A 19,800-nucleotide genomic window follows, 5' to 3' on the forward strand; every position below is an offset into this window, starting at 1 on the left:
TTGCTTTACGTCGCACCGACACAGATAGGTCTTATGGCGACGATGGGATAGGGAAGGTCTAGGAGTGGGTAGGAAACGGCCGTGGCCTTAATTAAGGTACATCCCCAGCATTTGGCTGGTGTGAAAATGGGAAACCGCGGAAAACCATCTTCAGGGCTGCTATCTCCCGGATGCATGCTCACAGCTGTGCGACCCTAACCGCACGGCAAGAGTGGGCTTTTAAGTGAACTTCACTGGCTACTCTTGGATGTGTCTGCCTTAAACTAGTTACAATACGAGGATGTGAAGAAACGTTGCCATTACAGCTTGTTTAACGTCCCATAAATCAGAGCTCGAAATCTCAAGACCAAGTGCATTCTGCGTGGTAGGACTCCTCAAGATAAAGATATACAGTACGGTATGATGTATTGTATGTCCATCCCTTGGCTCCATTTGTTACGGGCTTCCTGGACGAAGCGGTAAAGGCTGGTGAACATGGGTTCGATTCCCCGTGTCAGGAGTCGAAACAATTTGAGAAACGGATTTCCACTTTTGGAAGCGCACACGGCCCTGAAGTTCGCTCAGCCTACATTAGAATTGAATACCAGGTACGGCGTAGAGCTAATCACTCTACCCCACCAATTGCCGAGGATACAGATAGTGGAAGCTAATGATGGGATAATCGAATACTTTTGATAATCGAATAACCTCTATCCAATTATTGAAATAATCGAACAAATAATCGAATGAGTTTCAGTTATCATACAGTTGTATCGCATGGAATACATTCGAACGAATAATCGAATGGGAAATATAATCGAATAATCGAAGAATATTAAATGATCGAATAAGCGATTATTTTGTATTTGATTATCCCATCACTAGTGGAAGCCTTTATATTCCATTCCTCCTAAGGCCTTCATGGCCTGTGCGTAAATGACTTTGTTTTTGCCTTTGTTCCGTTCCGTCGGGGATGAGGTGAGACGAAATTATTTGGCGCGTTTTTAACGGCCGGTTGCCCATCCTACAATGAAGAAGAAATTAATTATTGTGAATGAAATTTGGTAAGGAATTGCACATTGTTGTCTAATAAATGTGTATCGCCGGGCTGAGTGGCTCAGACGGTTGAGGAGCTGGCTTTCTGACTCCAACTTGGCAGGTTTCATCCTGGCTCAGTCCGGTGGTGTTTGAAGGTGCTCAAATACGTGAGCCTCGTGTTGGTAGATTTACTGGCACGTAAAAGAACTCCTGCGAGACTAAATTCCGGCACCTCGGCGTCTCCGAAAACCACATAAGTAGTTCGAGGGACGTAAAGCAAATAACTTTGTAATAAATGTGTGTAAAAAGTTAAATGGGCAGCAAAATTTGTGCACAATACGATCTCAGGTGCACTACGCCTGAACAACATAAGATTTTCTAACAAAAATATTAGATTTTGGTATCAATTTTCATCGCTGTAATTACTTTTAAATCATTTGATGCAGATCATTAAGGAGCCTGTCGCGGTGTTGCGTGAGATGGCAAGGGCAAGCATTGTTCGATGATGATGCTTGTTGTTTAGAGGGACCTAACATCTAAGTCATTGGCCCCTAATGGAACGAATTGAGACGAAATGTAATGACAATTTAAAAGTCTAAAATCATCCACTGACCAGAATTCAAAACATGATGAAGAATGCATGGATGAATAAGCATTGTTTACAACTATGCTATGGTCCACTCAGTGCAATCAGCTGCAGGTACATGCTACCAAGTGGCAATTCCTCTACGTACAAATTGTAATAAATAAATATTCCGGCTAATTCTACAAAATCGCCCTGATCGTTTCTGTGTAGGGAGACATTAGGCTAGATATATATTATTTTTATTTGTAGCCTCCGTGGCTCAGGCGGCAGCGCGTCGGCCTCTCACCGCTGGGTTCGTGGTTCAAACCCCGGTCACTCCATGTGAGATTTGTACTGGACAAAGCGGAAGCAGGACAGGATTTTTTTTGGGGGTATTCCGGTTTTCCCTGTCAGCTTTCATTCCAGCAACACTCTCCATTATCATTCCAAATGCCCCAGAGGAGTGCGGCAGGCCTCGGCAGCCGGCACAATTCCTATCCTCGCCGCTAGATTGGGCTTCATTCATTCCATCCCTGGCCCGGTTATTAATTTCATATATTACTTTTTTATTTGTGAGGAGTGTGCGGGGCCCCTGAAATGCCCGAGCCCGCGTGCACGTTACGGCCCTGAACCAGCTCCAGAATACTCAATCGACTAAGGGCTGATGCAGACAGACGTGGCGGACCTCACTATGGCAAGGAGTTCAGCATATTCCCTTCCAGTGCCCACTACAAGCTTTCCAGGACACTTGACAGATCTTCATTTCACATCTAATGAAGCCGTCCAGTGGTTTTTCAATCTGGACTTCGATTTGTAACCGACATTCCGATCTTGTGAATCCGTTGTATTTTTCTACTATTATGCACATTACTTGTGTATACCTCCATGTTAACATACGCTAAATAAATTGAAAAATTGTTCTTATTTTCCCCACCGTTCTGGTAATCCTGCGCTAAGTCTAAGGTGCCCTCCCGAATTTTTCTCCTGGGTGTCGTTGTCAGAGACACTCCTACCCGGATCGATCGTTGCGGAACACGCTGCTTGCTTAAAGCCGAGCAAGAGCCCTTCTGGAGCGCGAGTCGTTACTAGCACGTGGGGAGCACACGACGCAGAAGTTCAGCCTCCACCCACACAAACGTGAGTGCACAGTTACCCTGTGTGCCAAAACTGTGTTTGAAAAATTCCAAGTAGAACATTAATTTATGATTTGAAATACCAGTTGACAAAGTTACGGTTCTTTTGCCCTTGTGTAAGACATATTCCGATACCATGCAACATGCCGCAGTCATTTTGAGAAGAACAAATGGCTTTCTTCTCTCTTCTTCTTCTTCTTCTTCTTCTTCTTCTTCTTTTTCTTCCTCCGTGAATCTGTCTGTAGATATCTGGACATCCTCCATGATTCATTGTCCTGAGCGTCTTGTTTCAGTTGGTCGTAGCTTCTACCGTGCTTGACATCTATTAATATTCCAAACCTCCTTCTTCCTCTATACTGTACAAGGTATAATCAAAGGTTCCTCCTTTACAATGCTAATTTGTTTGTTTAATTAGCAATTAACAAGTGTCGGGACATGTTTTGTCCTTCTTTTTGGACATCATAAGCCGAAAATACTTGTAAGATGAGTAAAATAGACAAGGTCACAAATACACATTAAAAGGCATGTTAAAATTCGAAGAATGTTCTTAAAATGCTGGAGCTGATTTGTTTTTAGTTCTGTAGAAATACATATAAAATCGTTTAACACACGTATTGGTTCCATTACAATTCGTTGATCGAGCTCTTCTTATAATGGCGTGATGATGTGTTGTTAATTCTTAGTTAAGAGGTTATTGTTGTGTATCAAGGGAGTTATTTCAGACACACGGAACAAAATTTTATTAAAGGAGAATTGCAGTGATACAGTATTGCGAAATATGTGCCACTTCCACATTAAACTCAAAGTGCAACTTCAGCTGAACGGACATGGAACGGTCGGTTTTGTTACATAAACAGATTACAACAACACTTGAGATTTATACAATATTTACACGTTGCCAATACACAAACTAAATGAAAACTGGCTGAGGGAGAAATGTTGAATAGCAACTGACTTGCAAAGTCGAAGTGCTCATTCCACAGCTGAAGATTTGAGGATGTAAAGTTTGAAGAGATGTCAGCTAGTCTAGAGGTAAAAGCCTCAAGAGCTAGCTTCATTCCACCTGTTCAGTAAGATGCTTATACAGAGCAACCTCTGCACTTCTGAAGTAAGGTGTAGTTAGCCATTGGACGACTGACCATATTCTCTCTACTACTAAAAATGTTTTCTTTCCTCCCCTGAAGGGGGAGGCGGGCCCCTTAGACGGTGACACCGTCTCTCAGGCCGGGAGATTAGTTACGGTGAAGGAGATGCTCAGAGTAGGTGAGGGGGTTGACGGCCGTGGCTTATACTAGGAACCGTTCCGGCATTCGCCTTAGTGCAGGAGAATGGAAAACCACGGAAAACCATTTTCAGGACAGCCGATGGTTGGGGTCAGCCGTGAGGTCCAGCCCTGTCCCGTCTCCCGAAAGCAAAGGCGTAGAGCCACGGTAGAGCCGTGGCCACCCCTCCTCCGCTCGGTTGGCCGGTCAGAGTGCAGAGCTGTTGGACCACGGACCAGCCGTTGCCACTTACGGGTAGAGCCCTGCACGAATGCGTATATCCGCGGATTTGACCGCGAAGTTAGTGTCTTGGCGGATGCAAGCTGTATGACAGTGGGGGCCATTTTGCTGATAATTTCTAAATAATGAAGTTTGATTTTCACTCAGGTATACTCTTATTTTTGCTTGTGGTTAGGTGACCCTTGACAATGGTTCGGGAGAATGCTGATATATAAAGAGCCTTGAGACCTTAAAGCTGTAAATCTGACCTAAGCCTAACTGGCTTCTGCCCGCAATTAATGGAAGGAAGGAACAAAGGTTAATATGTCGATGGTTCTCGCAGGAGGAAATCCCTCATAAACCTGTGACTGTAAGATGTCTGGTGCCAGGTGTCAGCCCTATTGTATTATGTTAACAGATCTGTCCGTTTTAGTACCTTGGGTGTAGTATACTGTAATTAAATATTTACAATATCCGCGGGTAAGCATTTGCGGATGCGGGTAATATTTTGTATATCCGCTTAGGGCTCTACTTATGGACCGAGACAGGATAGTAACAACAAAGCTAAAGTAGTATGGGCATATGATGAGACTGGGAAAAGAGAGAGTGCTTAAAAGTGCTTTCTCAGAGAAGTTAACAGGAAACAGACCATGAGGAAGACCCCGAAAGAGGTGGACAGATTCAGTGTGGGAGTATATAGAGAAAAGGGGAGGAAAACACAGATGTACTTAAAAAAAAAAAGTGGTAGAGAGACAGGCAGCGATGGAGGTCCTTGGTTCACAACCCGACCCGGAAAGCTGGAAACTGGAAATGTTGATGATGAATTTTCAGTATTCTGGCTAATAATAATAATAATAATAATAATAATAATAATAATAATAGCCGACATGAGTGGCTCGGATGTTTAAGGCGCTGGCCTTCTGATCCCAACTTAACAGGTTCGATCCTGCCTCAGTTTGGTGGTATTTGAAGGTGCTCAGATACGTCAGCCTCATATCAGTAGATTGAATGGCACGTAAATGAACTCCTACGGTACAAAATTTCGGCACCTCGGCATCTCCGAAAACCTTCAGAAAGTCGTTAGTGGGACGTTAAAACATTAACATTAATACTAATAAATTTTAGTGGTATTAACATGCATTTGGTGAAATTTGAGCATTCCAGCTCCCCTTAAGAATTTCAGACGTTCTACTGCTGAGAGATGTGAATTTTAAGATTTGGCTAGGTAGGATGTACCCATACCCTCTTAGCAAATATTGCACGGACTTTAGTAACAGTTCGTAATCATCCTAAGCTAACAGCTGTGTCATGGTCAATGAGTGTGATGGCTCTTATGTTCTAGTCTTATCCAACCAGACGTCAGCGGCTTGGGGTCAGGCTGCAATGACCTTTGAGGGCAGCTAGGGCGTCCGATCGAAGGTGCTCTACTCTCCCCGTCTGACCCAGAACTTCCTCCCTTGGGAGCGGGACGATCTGACGATACAGCTGATCGGAGCTCTTTACTTTATTGCATCATCCTCGCTTACGTGAATTGACCATGATAACGTCTGCCTCTCTCTCCTGGAGCAGATCGGCTGTGTCCCAGCGAATTATCAGCCTAATTAGGAGCCAGGCATGAAAATCTGGTCTTACACAATTACTTATTAAATTAGTGGCAGAAGCAATGAAGGCCCTTGGAGGGGTGAAAGGTAAAGGATTCCACTATCCGTAATCTCGGCACTTAGTGGAGTATAGTGGTTAGCCGTCTTTGTTCCCAGAAATTAACCTGGTACTCATTTTTGATGTAGGCTGAGTGAACCTCAGGGCCATGTGCACCTTTGAAAGTGGAAATCTCGTTTCTCAAATTTTTCGACTCCTGACATGCGAGAATCCAACCCACGTCCTGGCATCAGTTAGTATTGCCGTATATAAAGACTCTCTTGGAATATGAAGACTTCATTCTACATTTATAATGCATTTAAACCTATGCAGTCGGTACCTAACAGGGATAATAGATTTACAAAAACTACCCTTCAAATTCCCCATCATTGTACCACTAAATTGAACAAATCCTTTGTTTGCACGGCATCACTTATCTTTAACGTCTTTAATCTTTACCGTTTCACAAATACCACTAATTGTATTCGCCTAAACCAGTCCTTAATGTCTGTCTTCCTGGAGGAGTACGGAAGGGGCTGCAATCACGCAATGTTGTGTTTATCAATCAGATGTATATTTCTTAGAGAATTACTCATTGCTTTTGTTCTAGATTCTTTTAGTTTAAATAATTAATAGACTTAAAAACTTTGTTTGATTTTCTTATTATATAACGTATGTTTTAATTTTTCTGCATTTGGTATCTGGATTTTAATTCTTTTTTTTTTTACCGGGCGAGTTGCCGTGCGGTTAGGGGCGCGCAGCTATGAGCTTGCATCCGGGAGATAGTGGGTTCGAACCCCACTGTCGACAGCCCTGAAAATTGTTTTCCGTGGCTTCGCAGATTCACACCAGATCAATTCTGGAGCTGTGCCTTAATTAAGGCCATGGTCGCTTCCTTTTCAGTCCTGCCCTGTCCCATCGTCGCCGTAACACCTGTCTGTGTCGGTGCAGCGTAAGAAAGTGACAAATCGGTAGTTTAAAAAAATAATATTTGTATCATTTGCGGGTAACTTGGAAGTCTTATGTGCACTAAAATTAAATTTTCTCTTTTCAAAAAAATTCTTCTTCTTCTGTGAATCTGTATTGAGACAGGTATCAATTGGACATCTTCCATGATTCTCAGTCCTGACCATCTTGTTTCAGTTGTTCATAGCTTCTACTTTGCTTGACATCTGTTTAACATTCCAAACTTCTTCCTCTTCCTTTTCTTCCATCTATTTTTCCCTCCTTCACCCTCTGTTGAAGACAGTCTGTACGTAATATGTGACCCACCCAGGACATTTTCCTCTTCCTTATCGTTTTAATGGGTGTTCCTTCTCTTGTTAGCACTTTATCTGTCCACTTCACTTTTTCCATTCTTCTTCACAACCGTATTTCAAAACTTTCTAAATACCTTGTATCTTTCTTTCTTTCTTAATGTCCATGTTTCAGCTCCGTATGACACCACACTCCACATAAAACACTTCGCGAGCCTCTTTCTTAAATCAACAGAGGTTGCCTTGCCTTAGATTCCAAAACTACTCTCACCTTTCCGAAAGCTTCTTTTCCGATAGATGATCTTCTTCTGCACATCCTCCATTCCATGTTAACAAACTCCGAAGTATCTGAATAACTTACGTTTCTTAGGTTAGATTCAAATGGAAATTTATGTTGAAGATGTTACGTCGTTGATGGTTTAAGTTTCTTAAACCTTTAACTCTCTGCATTTTAAAAGTCTTCTAAACGACCTCCTCAATCCTTTGCTCTTAGCAGGACGAGGCGGCTTTTCATATTTTTGTTGTCCTAATATGCGCTCTACAAGTCTGTGGTCTGTCTCTATAACGGTCGTCGTCTGGAAAGGTTTTCCCGGTAGGGTCTGCAGCTGGTCGACCTCTCTGATTGGGTGTCTTCCTCGGAGTCCCCTGCCATTAACGTGTCCCTCTATCACAAGTTTATCCAAAGTTCCTGTTCTTCTGAAGATGTGTCCGAAGTATGGCAGGTAAACCAGGCTGATTAGCTCGAGGAGTCCAGTGTGGATGCCTTCCTAGTGCGTATTGGTATTTGTTCATTCCAACAAATGTGGAGTGTGTGTCGGGTAAACCTACGTCTTAAAGCTCTCTACTTTTCTCGTAATCTGCATGTTTGATTGCCCAGATTTATTGTTATAGATGCCATGGAACCTTTTACACACACCCATAATAAAAAATGAGTCCTTTGGATATCGACACACTTATGCCAGCGTCCATCTTTGGTCAAATTCCGTGGAGTGCGCGTCGCATTCGCCTTCACCTCTTCGGCCAACATGAACCTCCGCTCGTTCAACAGAGGTTTAACTTCAGGAAACAAGTGGCATTCCGCGAAGCAAGATCCAAAAAATAGGGAGGATAAGGAAGGACTGGTGGATTGTGGAATAACCGGTATGATGGGCCATTGTTGTTGTTGTTGTTGGAAAACCCAGTTCTGTCCTAGCTAGAGATCAGGTCTTCTTCGTCGCACTGCATCACGAAAATGCCGAAGAATGGCAACATGCGGGTCCTTAGTAACAATTCGACCTTCTGGAATGAATTTGAAATGCACCAGTTCCTGGAATCTAGGAACAATATTCGAATGTAACATTTCCCTTACGCCTGCGACCGTGTGTTATACTCCACGCCGGGAAGTAAGAGAAGATGCCTACATGGGAAGGCGGACCCGGCCCAAGTTCGGCTTTTTTACTCTACTGGAATGACAACTGAACTTGTTCTATGATGATGCCGGTACTAGTATTTCGTTGCCTTCATGTGGGTAGAATACATCCACAGTATATCTTGCCTGTCGTAAAGGGCGACCGACTTTTAGTTCTCAACTCAGAAGAGATGGATGACGACTACTAGGTTTCGAGTTGAGTTCATTATAACTCCCACTAATGTCAAGCTCCTCACTTCAATTTTTCCTCTCCCATTAGGTCCACTATTGTACTTTTCCGACCCGTACGGTGTTAAGTTTACAAGGTCCGTGAAGTCTTTGTTTTCACACCTGTCACTTTTTCCTTTGATAGTACCTTCATTCTTCGATTTAAAGAAAAAGAACCATTATGCTTATTTTAATTCTGAGCTAACTAACACCATGTCACAGCAGTCCTGGTAGGCTTTGGCCGTTGCTTGGCTCGAAGACCTGCAAATTACATAGTAACGCCTAGCCAGAGTGACGAATCCTCTCGGCCGTTTTTCTTTGCGTTCTAGACCGGGATTTAATCAAGAAAGTTTAAAATATCTAAGCGAAATCCTGTACAGTACTAAATACCTGAGTAAGTTTTGTTTACACATATTCCAAACGAGTTTCAAGTCCTTCATATTCATTTTGATCGCAAAACAACGTCAAATTTACAGTTAATGCTACTAATACAACTCTAAATGAATATAGATTGTTCCAGTCAATGTATTCTTAGGACTTTTCGGCTGTAGCATGTTAGCAGGACTGCACTCTTCCGCTCTCTCAACGCCGGGCGTACGCCGGAGTGGTAGGCAACACGGCGCACGCTTGTGAAATGTGGGTTGCCTGACGCGTATGCTCTCTGCAGTGAGCCTCTTTCTACCAGGTGTATTCGATCTCCGGCAGTGATGCTTCTCTTTCTCTTTCTTTCCTGCTCGTCGTTCTCCCATAAAGCCCCAGTGTAAATGTTATTTTTGACGAAATGATTAGTTAAGTTTAGGTGCTCGCTTCGTACGGTTAAGGTTGTGGAATATAAACACGGCGCACTTTTGTACGAGAAATCAGTGTTAGTAAAACTTCTTTTGTCGGCAATATCTGACTGATCTTAGGTAGTCCATCATCGTTATTTATTTGATGGTGTCCACTATCCTTGATCATCCGTATGATGGATAATAATAGACCAGGTGCTCACAACTTTTAAGACCTTTATGAGGAGGAAGGGCTCAGCTAGTTCGTACCTTTTACTTTGCCGACATCATTTCCATCATATTTTCTGTTTTGATATGTTTTGATCAAATCCTGCTTTTGGCGTTGAGGAATTTGTTTGATTGTTTGCCTCAGAATCTCACACCTGGTGGTGGTGATTACTCTTTTAAGGGGAAATACAACTGAGAAACTCTTAACACTTCTCAATGGGAAAGGTGGAAGTGGTCCGACTTTTCCGACTAAAGAAAAGTTAGAGCCATGAAGGGTGTGAAAATGGGGGACACTATCGGCATCGCAAAGTTCTAATACCCTCGGGGTTGGAAGAGAACAAGAGTTGACCAAGCGAAGGTCTCACATCTAGAGACATCAGAGATAGTCAAGGGAAAAGAGTGACATTTCATTTACTTGTGCTTCTCAGTTTCATCTTTTTCTGTCCGACCTCCCGAAAACATTACACCTGTTTGAGAAGCTTAGTAAATCTTCAGTTTTTCGGCACGTGTCAGTTTTCTCCTACGTTTAAAGACACGAGAGGATATTTTTCACTTAAAAGATTCTCTATCATTACCTCTCGCATTCTGTGCTTGTGGTTTCGAGATCTCAGCTCAGTTGGTCTGTATTTGAGAATAAGTTTGCATAAATACTAGAAATCTCTGTTGATTAATTTACTAGCACGTTATAAAACGTCTTCCCATTCAAAATACCACTGCACCAACGTTCCTCAAAGGCAAGGCAAAGAAGAGGACATTAGAAAAATATTGCAGAAGATAATGGTTATTACCCGTTATTTAACTGGATTGAAGACCATGTTGGTGTAGATGAATTCACTGCTCATAATTTGTAAAGACTATTAGGTCAAGAGGTTGGATAGCCGCGAAGTTTAATAATAATAATAACAATAGTAATAAGACATAAAGGATAATCGATTATGTGACATCGCTTAAGTACTCAACACCTCGGCTTAACGAACTTCGAAAGGACCTCAAAAAAGCAAATACAAGTTCAACACACATCCTAGAAAGAGACATCTTTAGATACAAAATAAGCAATCTTTAGATACAAAATAAGCAATTGGGAAGCTACATCAGAGCAACCACAACAAAAACTGTACAAACCTAAGTGGTCGGAAGAACGTAAACAAGCCTTCTCGGAAAGAATGGAAACCTATTGGAAAAACAAGAAGAACCCTCAGAAGAATCGAGTTATTTGCTTAACGTCTTCCAATATTGGGAGAATTCGCTAATAATAATAATAATAATAATAATAATAATAATAATAATAATAATATATGTAAAGCGACTGATCAATCCAGTCGTGGCAAATCAAGTACATTACTTTCACTACACCACAGTAGTATGTCCTGAAGCCCTGTACGCCGCAGAGTGCTTAGTATATAAGCCATGCATGTGGTGTGGAGGTAGCTTGCCAGTCTCTTATTCCAAGGCCCTGAGTTCGTTTTCGGACCAGTTCAAGGATTTTAATTCTGGAGTGAGGTGTAGAACGGGGTTCACTTGGTACGGATCGTTCTGAAATTCTTAGTTACAAGAAAGCGAACAGTGAGAAGATGTATTTATTATTATTATTATTATTATTATTATTATTATTATTATTTATTTATTTATTTATTTATTTATTTTTCCTCAAATGACTGAGGTTGAAAATAATTCAAAATAAATGCAGTACCTAATGCAATAGAGTAAACAACAATAATTATATTGATAATGTAGAGAAAACAAAGAAGCAGCACATAAATTACCTTAATTGATTTAATTAAGTGGGTGGAGCGTAGAGGTAATAATGACGTGTGGCCTCAGGAGAGGCCTGGTGCAAGTCTTATGATTTCACGCCCGTGCGCATCGTGATGAGGATGAAAATATGATGAAGACGGCACATACACCCATTGCCCGTGCCAGGGGAATTAACCAATTACGGTTAACATTCTCGACCCTGCCGGGAATCGAACCCGGGGCCCCTGTGACCAAAGGCCAGCATGCTAACCATTTAACCATGGAGCCGGACAGTATAGAGGTGATGCCTCAAGACTTTGAGTTTGTATGCCCCAGCTCACAGTGGCTTAATTCGGCACACCAAAGATGACCAGTAGTTTAGGAATGGTGCCCCTTGCATCCAGCGTGAGCCCTATGACCTCGATGTCCTCAAGGTTACGTTACTAACCTAATATTCTTAGACGAACACTAGTTGCTATAATTACAATCGTGCAGGGAAATTGATGACATTAATTTCAGATAGACCCCAGCCTTAAATCACTTTTTCTTCTTCGTAGCATTTATCCCGGTTAATTGCAATGTCTGCTGTTCTGTCAGCACTAAAGCACATTCGAGTTAAAATAACAGCGCAGTCCCTGTCTGGTAGTAATGGGACGTATTAATGCGGAGGTGAAATGTGTAACTAACAGGCTTCAATGCATTTTGTTTTATAGCTAAACAACCTGAACGTTGAGTTTTACATGACGATCTGTGTACCATCGTTTTGCCTGTTATCTGTGAAAACGTGTAGCTTGCCAAAAGCTGAAATTCTTGTTCATTATTTTGTGTGTGTGTTTGTCACAAGAATCTTAGTGTTATGATCTTTGTAGGACATTTTGGGTAATGATTGTTACTTAACTCATTCATGTTTTTGTTTGTTGCAGTGGGCAAGATGAAAGTGGTCGAGGGCTCTTCGTCGAACGCAGTGCTGGCGAATGGGCACGCCGAAGATGAGCCCGTGACGGTGAACGGGCACGCGGAGGAAGATAGTGTGGTAGAGAAGGGGGAAGTGGAGGCCACCAAAGAGAAGGAAAAGGACAAAGATGACAAGAAGGAGGAGCAAGAAGTGGTGTTTATCCAGGACATGGGTTTTACAGTGAAGATAGTGAGTCCAGGTACGGAACCGTTCGACATCCAAGTGTCGAGTATGGAGCTGGTACAGGAGATCCACCAGCTGCTGATGGACCGTGAAGACACCTGCCATCGCACGTGCTTCTCCTTGCAGCTCGACGGTAACACGTTAGATAACTTCGCCGAGCTCAAGAACATCGAAGGACTCAAGGAGGGTTCCGTCATTAAGGTATGAGAAGACTTTGGCCGAACAGGGCATTTGATTGGAAACGCAACCCGCTATGGGTAGCAGCACCAGGGAGTAACTACTCCTGATTAAGCAAGGGGCAGCTTTTCTGTAACTTGCGTATCTTCGTTGCGCCTGCGAAAATCGCTTTGCGATAAACTTGTGGGACAAATACTGATCCGCGGCACATATATCTTATCAACAGAGAGAATTATTTGGAATTATTCGCACAGTATTGACCCTTAGACGCTATAACCTTACTGGCCAAAGTTCTAAGCTGAAATATTTCGCATAGCGGTTTTCGCAGACGCAATGAAGATACCCTCGTGAAGTGCGGAACCTTTTTGTCTCTCTGGGTGGATTCAGATCCTGTAATTTAAAAAATAGGCATAGGGATAATTCTAGAGTGGCAAGAGGTGTTAGTCCCCCCCCCCCTCCTCTAAATATTTTGAAGGGAACAAAATTTCACAATATTACCGACATAGAAATACAGATTTTTGAGTACGTTTTTCGTTACTTTGTTCAATTTAGCTTACTGAAACAGAATGATCTTTGCAAAATTGTATGTACTACCTGTAAAATGTTGACAGAAATAATTGTTATTATTGTTAAATTTTACCTTCCCCCCTCAATTCTAATTAAAATGTCGCTTCAGCGACTTGTGAGAGTAATTTTCATGCGCGCGGCGTTTAAGAACATAGTGCAGGAACAAGATCGTCCAGGCTTTCTAGCTACCAAATGAAGTACTGATACTGCCTTTCCAAAATTAATTAATCACTTTAATTCAAATGGAGAGAGAAGACTTTATTTTGTGTAAAAATACGATGTGATCAAATAAAGAGAAGTTGTTCTTGATTATTACTTTTACGGATAAAAACTGGCCAAGTAATGTATACATTTGTATTAGATCTATTTCTTAATTCTGTATGATTATTCTTTCATTTACAGGGGTTTGGTTATTAAATTAAAGTTATTAAGAAAGATGGAGAATATTAGCAATAATTTTGCGGTCGGAAATTGCTTTCAAATGGAGTGCCGCCCCAATCAAAATGTTCAAATTAAATCCATGCAGATAGGGCACTATTCTTCTCGAAAAATTAGAAAAATATTTGCCCTCTTTATTTGGTTTATGCCACTCAGTGACCCAGTATTTTCTAATAACATCCTTATTTTTCACAACTTGGTGGATTGTATTGATGAGAATTTGAACTGCAGTTGCTTGTTTTAGTGATAAGTCAGGGTACTTGTGATTTGACGTTTTAGGTATCTAGACCAGAGAGATATTTCTAACTTCTTGCCTACGATGATCTACTTGCTTTTTCTGTTCTATGAAAAGTTAATGTTTAGGATGGTTGGAAACGACGTGAACCGAGTATACGAGCATTAGAGCTTTGGTCATAATGATAGATAATTTTTAAAAAAAATCGACATCTCGCCTCGTCATTTTATCAGCTGCTGGAGGTAGGTAGTCAGATCGGTTCGGTTCGCGGGCCAGCTCAAATGGTCTTTACGAGGTGGGGTGTTCCTAAATCAGCAGGTGGCTTAAAACCATCTTGAGAGCACCACTCGAAGAAAAAGGGGAGGGGTGTGAACACGGATCTCCGAACTGACAAGGGGGTGCCATACCAAATATGCTACGGTAACAGCGACTGAAACGTACGGTGTGTTTGTGTTTGACTACTACTAAAAAGTTTTCATTCCTCCCCTGAAATGGGCTTGGCAGACTGATATGGCGAGGAAAGCAACGGGAAACTACTTCACTCCTCATTTCCCTAGTACGCCTCTTCAGTGATGCCTAGGCCATCGATGAGAGCTGATGGCAGAGCTGTTGAGGATCCCACCAGCGGAATCGCTGACGGACTGAACATATATACCTCCCCTGAAGGGGGAGGCGGGCCCTTTAGACACTGACGCAGTCTCTCAGGCCAGGAGATTTGCTATGGTGAAGGAGATACTCGGATAAGGGGAGGTACGTTGGCAGCCGTACCTATACTATGAACTGTCCCGGCATTTGCCTTAGTGCAGGAGAATGGAAAACCATTCCCAGGGCAGTTTTTTGCTAGGTCTTATGGCGATGATGGGATAGGAAAGGGCTAAGAGTGGGAAGGAAGCGGCCGTGGACTGAATTAAGGTACAGCCCCAGCATTTGCATGGTGTGCAAATGGAAAACCATCTTCAGGGTTGCCGACAGTGGGGTTCGAACCCACTATCTCCCGGTTGCTAGCTCACAGCTGCACGCTCCTAACCGCACGGCCAACTCTCCCGGTTCAGGACAGTTGACAGTGGGGACCAGCCCCTCTCCGTCTCCCGAATACAGAAGCGTAGAGCCGTGGCCAACCTTCCTCTGTTCGGTTGAGGTGGTGGTGGTGGTGGTGGTGGTGATTATTGTTTTAAGAGGAAGTACAACTAGGGAACCATCCTCTATATAACACTAATCAGAGGGGAAAATTGAAGGGATCCGACACTTCGAAAAATGAAGATATCGGTCAAAGAAAGACAAGGGCCACGAAGGGCGTGAAAATGAAAGACTCCTTAGCCCTCGCAAACCTAATAGCGTCGGGGTCGGAAAAGAACAAGAGTTGACCAAGGGAGGTCGGATAGGATAGATGAAAGTGAGGAGCCTTGCACAAGTAAGTGGAAGCAATGCCAGGACTCAGCTAAGGGCCCCGTGGTCGCCAACCCACGCTCCAAAGTTTAGAGTCCATGGGTCCCCTTTTAGTGGCCTCTCACGACGGGCAGGGGATACCGTGGGTGTTATTCTACCGCCCCCCACCCACAGGGGAACTGTTCGGTTGACCGGTCGGAGTGCAGAGCTGTTGGACCACGGATGAGCCTTGGCCACTTGTGGGCCGAGACTCGCTCTGCATCCGCCGACACTTGTGTTTGATACTGATTTCTTAGAATGCAGTAACTTCTAGGCGATCAGTCACTTATAGGAATGTACTTGAAGCACCCATGAGGCAAGCGTACAGTGGACTTGGACTCCTAGTGCAACTCAAGCCTTCTTCGATTGATGCTCTCAAGCGATCTGATAGGTTAACTTCAGGAGCTGATAAAAGGACAGTGACGCAGGATATCAAATTATTTTTTTCAAAATATTTATCAGTAGAGTCCGGATTTTTAAACAGTAATAGGTCAGAATGCAAACTTACTGAAGCGAGTGACAAGTATAGTCTACCTGCACAACGGTTGTGCTATGAGAGTTGCATAATCATTAGGGGCATGACCCGTCTGAACCGCTAGAATTGATTATACTCTCGCTAAATAACAGAAGAAGGGGATAATAATAATAATAATAATAATAATAATAATAATGTTTTATTTACGTCCCACTAACTGCTTATACGGTTTTCTGAGACGCCGAGGTGCCGAATGTTGTCCCGCAGGAGTTCTTTTACGTGCCAGGAAGTCGGCCGACACGAGGCTGACGTATTTGAACACCTTCAAATACCACCGGACTGAGTCAGGATCGAACCTGCCAAATTGGAGTCAGAAGGCCAACGCCTCAACCGTCTGAGCCACTCAGCCCGGCAAGGAAAAGGGCTAGACGAGACTTCCTGCTAAGCAAATTAGTTTGCATTCTCCCTTATTTCTGCCCAAAAATCCGGGTTCTGTTTATCAGTATGACCAACCCTCTAAGGCTCATATACTAGGTTCATGTCGTTTCAACCACCCTATATTTATAGGTAATACATTTCATATTATACCGTATTGAAGAGCGATATAATGTAAAACAAGAGCTAAAAGATTTCCACCTATTCACTACTCATTAATTGTAAACTAAAAGGTACATATATTAGAAATTAGTTTCGGTCAAAATCATAAAATTAAGGCAAGACATAAATTACAATAGATGAAAATCCACAGCCTGTTTCCAGTCATCTGACCGGATCAGGAATGGAATGAATGAAGCCCCCATCTAGCGGCGAGGATATAAATTGTGCCAGCTGCCGAAGCCTGTCTCACTCCTCTGGGGCAGTGATTAATGACTGACAGATGAAATGGTATTGGAGCGTATTGCTGGAATGAAAGATGACAGGGAAAACCAGAGTACCCGGAGAAGAACCTGTTCTGCCTCTGCTTTGTCCAGCACAATTCTCACATGGAGTGACCGGGATTCAAACCACGGATCCCAGCAGTGAGAGGCTGGTGCTCTGCCACGGTGCAAGACTAGCAAAGGGTCGAATGATAAACACACATCATGATCACACTACTTCTAGTGTAAGTTCTCAACGTTTTCTTCCAGTTTGAAGAATGCACCTCCCAAAAGACCAGGTCAAACACTTAAAATACTAGCACTTGAAGAATCTTCCTGAATTCACTTCAAGGATCCATACCGAAAACAAATTATCATCTCAACACTTTCCCATGAACATTGTTCCGTTCACACTTGTTTCAGCTGTTGCACCGAATGTCAACAACATGTTCTTATTTTATAAATATTATCCATCATAATTCATGTCTTACCTTAACTTTATGATTTTGACTGATTATTTATTTATTTATTTATTTATTTATTTACCATATGATGAATACAATATTATATACAATATGTACAACTACCATCTCAAGTTCATAACTAAAGTTCCATGTCAAAATTTAATAGCCAGAGAAGAGCTTCGTTTGAGACACAGTTTAAGTCCTCTATAGAGCCTCTGTAACCACGCAAAGGACACTCAAATGCAATTTGATCCACTGTCTGCTCCCCTTGTCCGCAGTCACATTGTGGTGATGTCTTCCATCCCCATTTGAAGAGAGTGGCTTCACATCTACCTTGGCCTGTCCTAATTCGATTGAGCATCCTTCAATGCCGTCTGGGAAGAGAAAAACCATCTGTGCACTTGCATGGGTTCTCAATGATGTGATGATGTGGTAATGAGGATTGCTGTTGCCACTGTTCTTTCCAGGCGTCCGATACATTAAAGGAGGAGTCCTGATGATGGTCTCTAGCAAGACTGAAACTATTTTCAAATATATGTAACTTCTTTAGTCTACAATAAATGAGTACTGAATAGGTGGAAACCTATTAGGTTTTGTGTTACATTACACCCTATATTTGTTATTGAGTTGTTTTCCATTTTAGAGTTAATTGAAAATCAGGGTTAAAAATTTGTCATACATTTCTTGTAGGTTGTGGAAGAGCCATACACTATGCGGGAAGCGAGGATACACGTGCGGCACGTTCGAGACCTGCTCAAGTCCTTGGATCCTGCTGATGCATACAATGGCGTTGACTGCAGCTCCTTGTCTTTCCTCAATGTGGTCACTCAGGGAGACATTCTGGGTATTATAGCTTTGAACCTCATTTCAATTTTACATCCTTCAAGAGCTGCAAAAGATACAGAAGTTTTAATACGAAATCAGTTCCTGTTTATGTTATGGTCCAAAACAAATGCTTTTAGTTCAACTCCCCAAGTTTTGTTAAGCTGGATTTTTGAGATTTTAAGTGTTGTGTGTAGTATGTATGCTACAGTTAATGAATTTCCTCTTGTTCCAATATCCGTGTTCACAAAATATCCATTTGGCAAGTGAAATGGTCAACCTACTCAACACTTGTTTATCATGACTGGCACACAATAGAACACGCACATTGCCTTTCAAGGGGAAACAGCAGGGAAAATCTGTACACTGGAAGCCTTCCTGTGCTTGCACTAAGCACACAATCGCACTCACTTTCACTATCTGAAGCTATCGGATCATCACCTATCATTATTATACAAAATATCTCATTTCCTCTTCCGGAATCACTGTTATTTCTACAACATTTACTCGTTTGAAGCTTTGTGTACTACACAACCACCGTCACAATTTCAATCAATTTGTAAGCACCAAAATTTGTTTGTTAACAACGAGTAAAAGAACACAAAGGGAGGGTTGTACAGTGTTGAGAAAAGAAGACGCTTGAGTCATCTATTGGAAGAAAAAGAAACTTCTAGGTAGAACTCCTCTCCATCCAGGCGAGTTGGCCGTGCGGTTAGGGGCGCGAAGCTGTGAGTTTGCATCGGGAAGATAGTGGGCTGGAACCCCATTGTTGGCAGCCCTGAAGATGGTTTCCCATTTTTACACCAGGCAAATGCTGGGGCTGTACCTTAATTAAGGCGACGGCTGCTTCCCTCCCACTCCCAGCCCTTTCCTTCGCCGTAAGATGTACCTGTTTCGGTGTGACGTAAAACCAATTGTAAAAATATAATAGTAAGTCCTTAAGCGACCATACTCCATAGACCGTCTGTGGGTGAAGGAGGCAGATGAAGAATACACCCTGCTATCCCCTGCCTGTTGTAAGGGACGACTACAAGAGGCAACCAAGGGATGATAGATGTTGAACCATGTGATTGCCTGCGATCAGTACCATCACGCGAGGAACTCCATGGGTCGACTTTACTTGCGATTATTGTCGCTGTGTGAGGAACACCCTGGGTTTGTGATTGGTATTATCGGCAGTGGATCACTATGGGTTTACAGTACCCATGATTAGTACCACTATTTGCGGAACACCCTGGCTTTACATTACCTGTGATTAGTGCAATGTCAGATTAGACTTGCAGACAAGCCTCTGGAAGTAGTGGAGACGTTCAAATACCTGGCTAGCCGTGCGCGTAGAGGTGCGCGCCTGTGAGCTTGCATCCGGGAGATAGTAGGTTCGAATCCCACTATCGGCAGCCCTGAAGGTGGTTTTCCGTGGTTTCCCATTTTCACACCAGGCAAATGCTGGGGCTGTATCTTAATTAAGGCCACGGCCGCTTCCTTCCAACTCCTAGGCCTTTCCTATCCCATTGTCGCCATAAGACCTATCTGTGTTGGTGTGACGTAAAGCCCCTAGCAAAAAAAAAAAAACCTGGGGAGTGAATTAATGGAGAATGCTCGACTAGATACTGAAATTAGTAAGAGGATTAAAGCTGGAAGCTGTTTCTATCCTAGTGTAAGAAACATGTTATGGGACAAAGATGTTCCAATGGAAGCAAAGGAAACTATGTACATGATGTATTACATACCCATAACAACGTACGGAGTAGAAACTTGGACAGTGACA

General features: G+C 42.6%; 1 protein-coding gene across 1 annotated transcript in view; it reads left to right on the forward strand.

Moving 5' to 3' along the window:
• The window catches only part of clu (clustered mitochondria protein homolog), a 306,829-nt gene that overhangs the window by 204,543 nt on the left and 82,486 nt on the right, over window positions 1-19,800 (forward strand). Inside the window, exons 2-3 of the mRNA XM_067154806.2 lie at window positions 12,358-12,773; window positions 17,901-18,054. Of these exons, the coding sequence (XP_067010907.2) occupies window positions 12,358-12,773; window positions 17,901-18,054 (570 nt within the window). The remainder of the gene's footprint in view (window positions 1-12,357; window positions 12,774-17,900; window positions 18,055-19,800) is intronic.

The sequence above is a fragment of the Anabrus simplex genome, chromosome 10 (genome assembly GCF_040414725.1).
Source record: "Anabrus simplex isolate iqAnaSimp1 chromosome 10, ASM4041472v1, whole genome shotgun sequence".
NCBI classification, from domain to species: domain Eukaryota; kingdom Metazoa; phylum Arthropoda; class Insecta; order Orthoptera; family Tettigoniidae; genus Anabrus; species Anabrus simplex.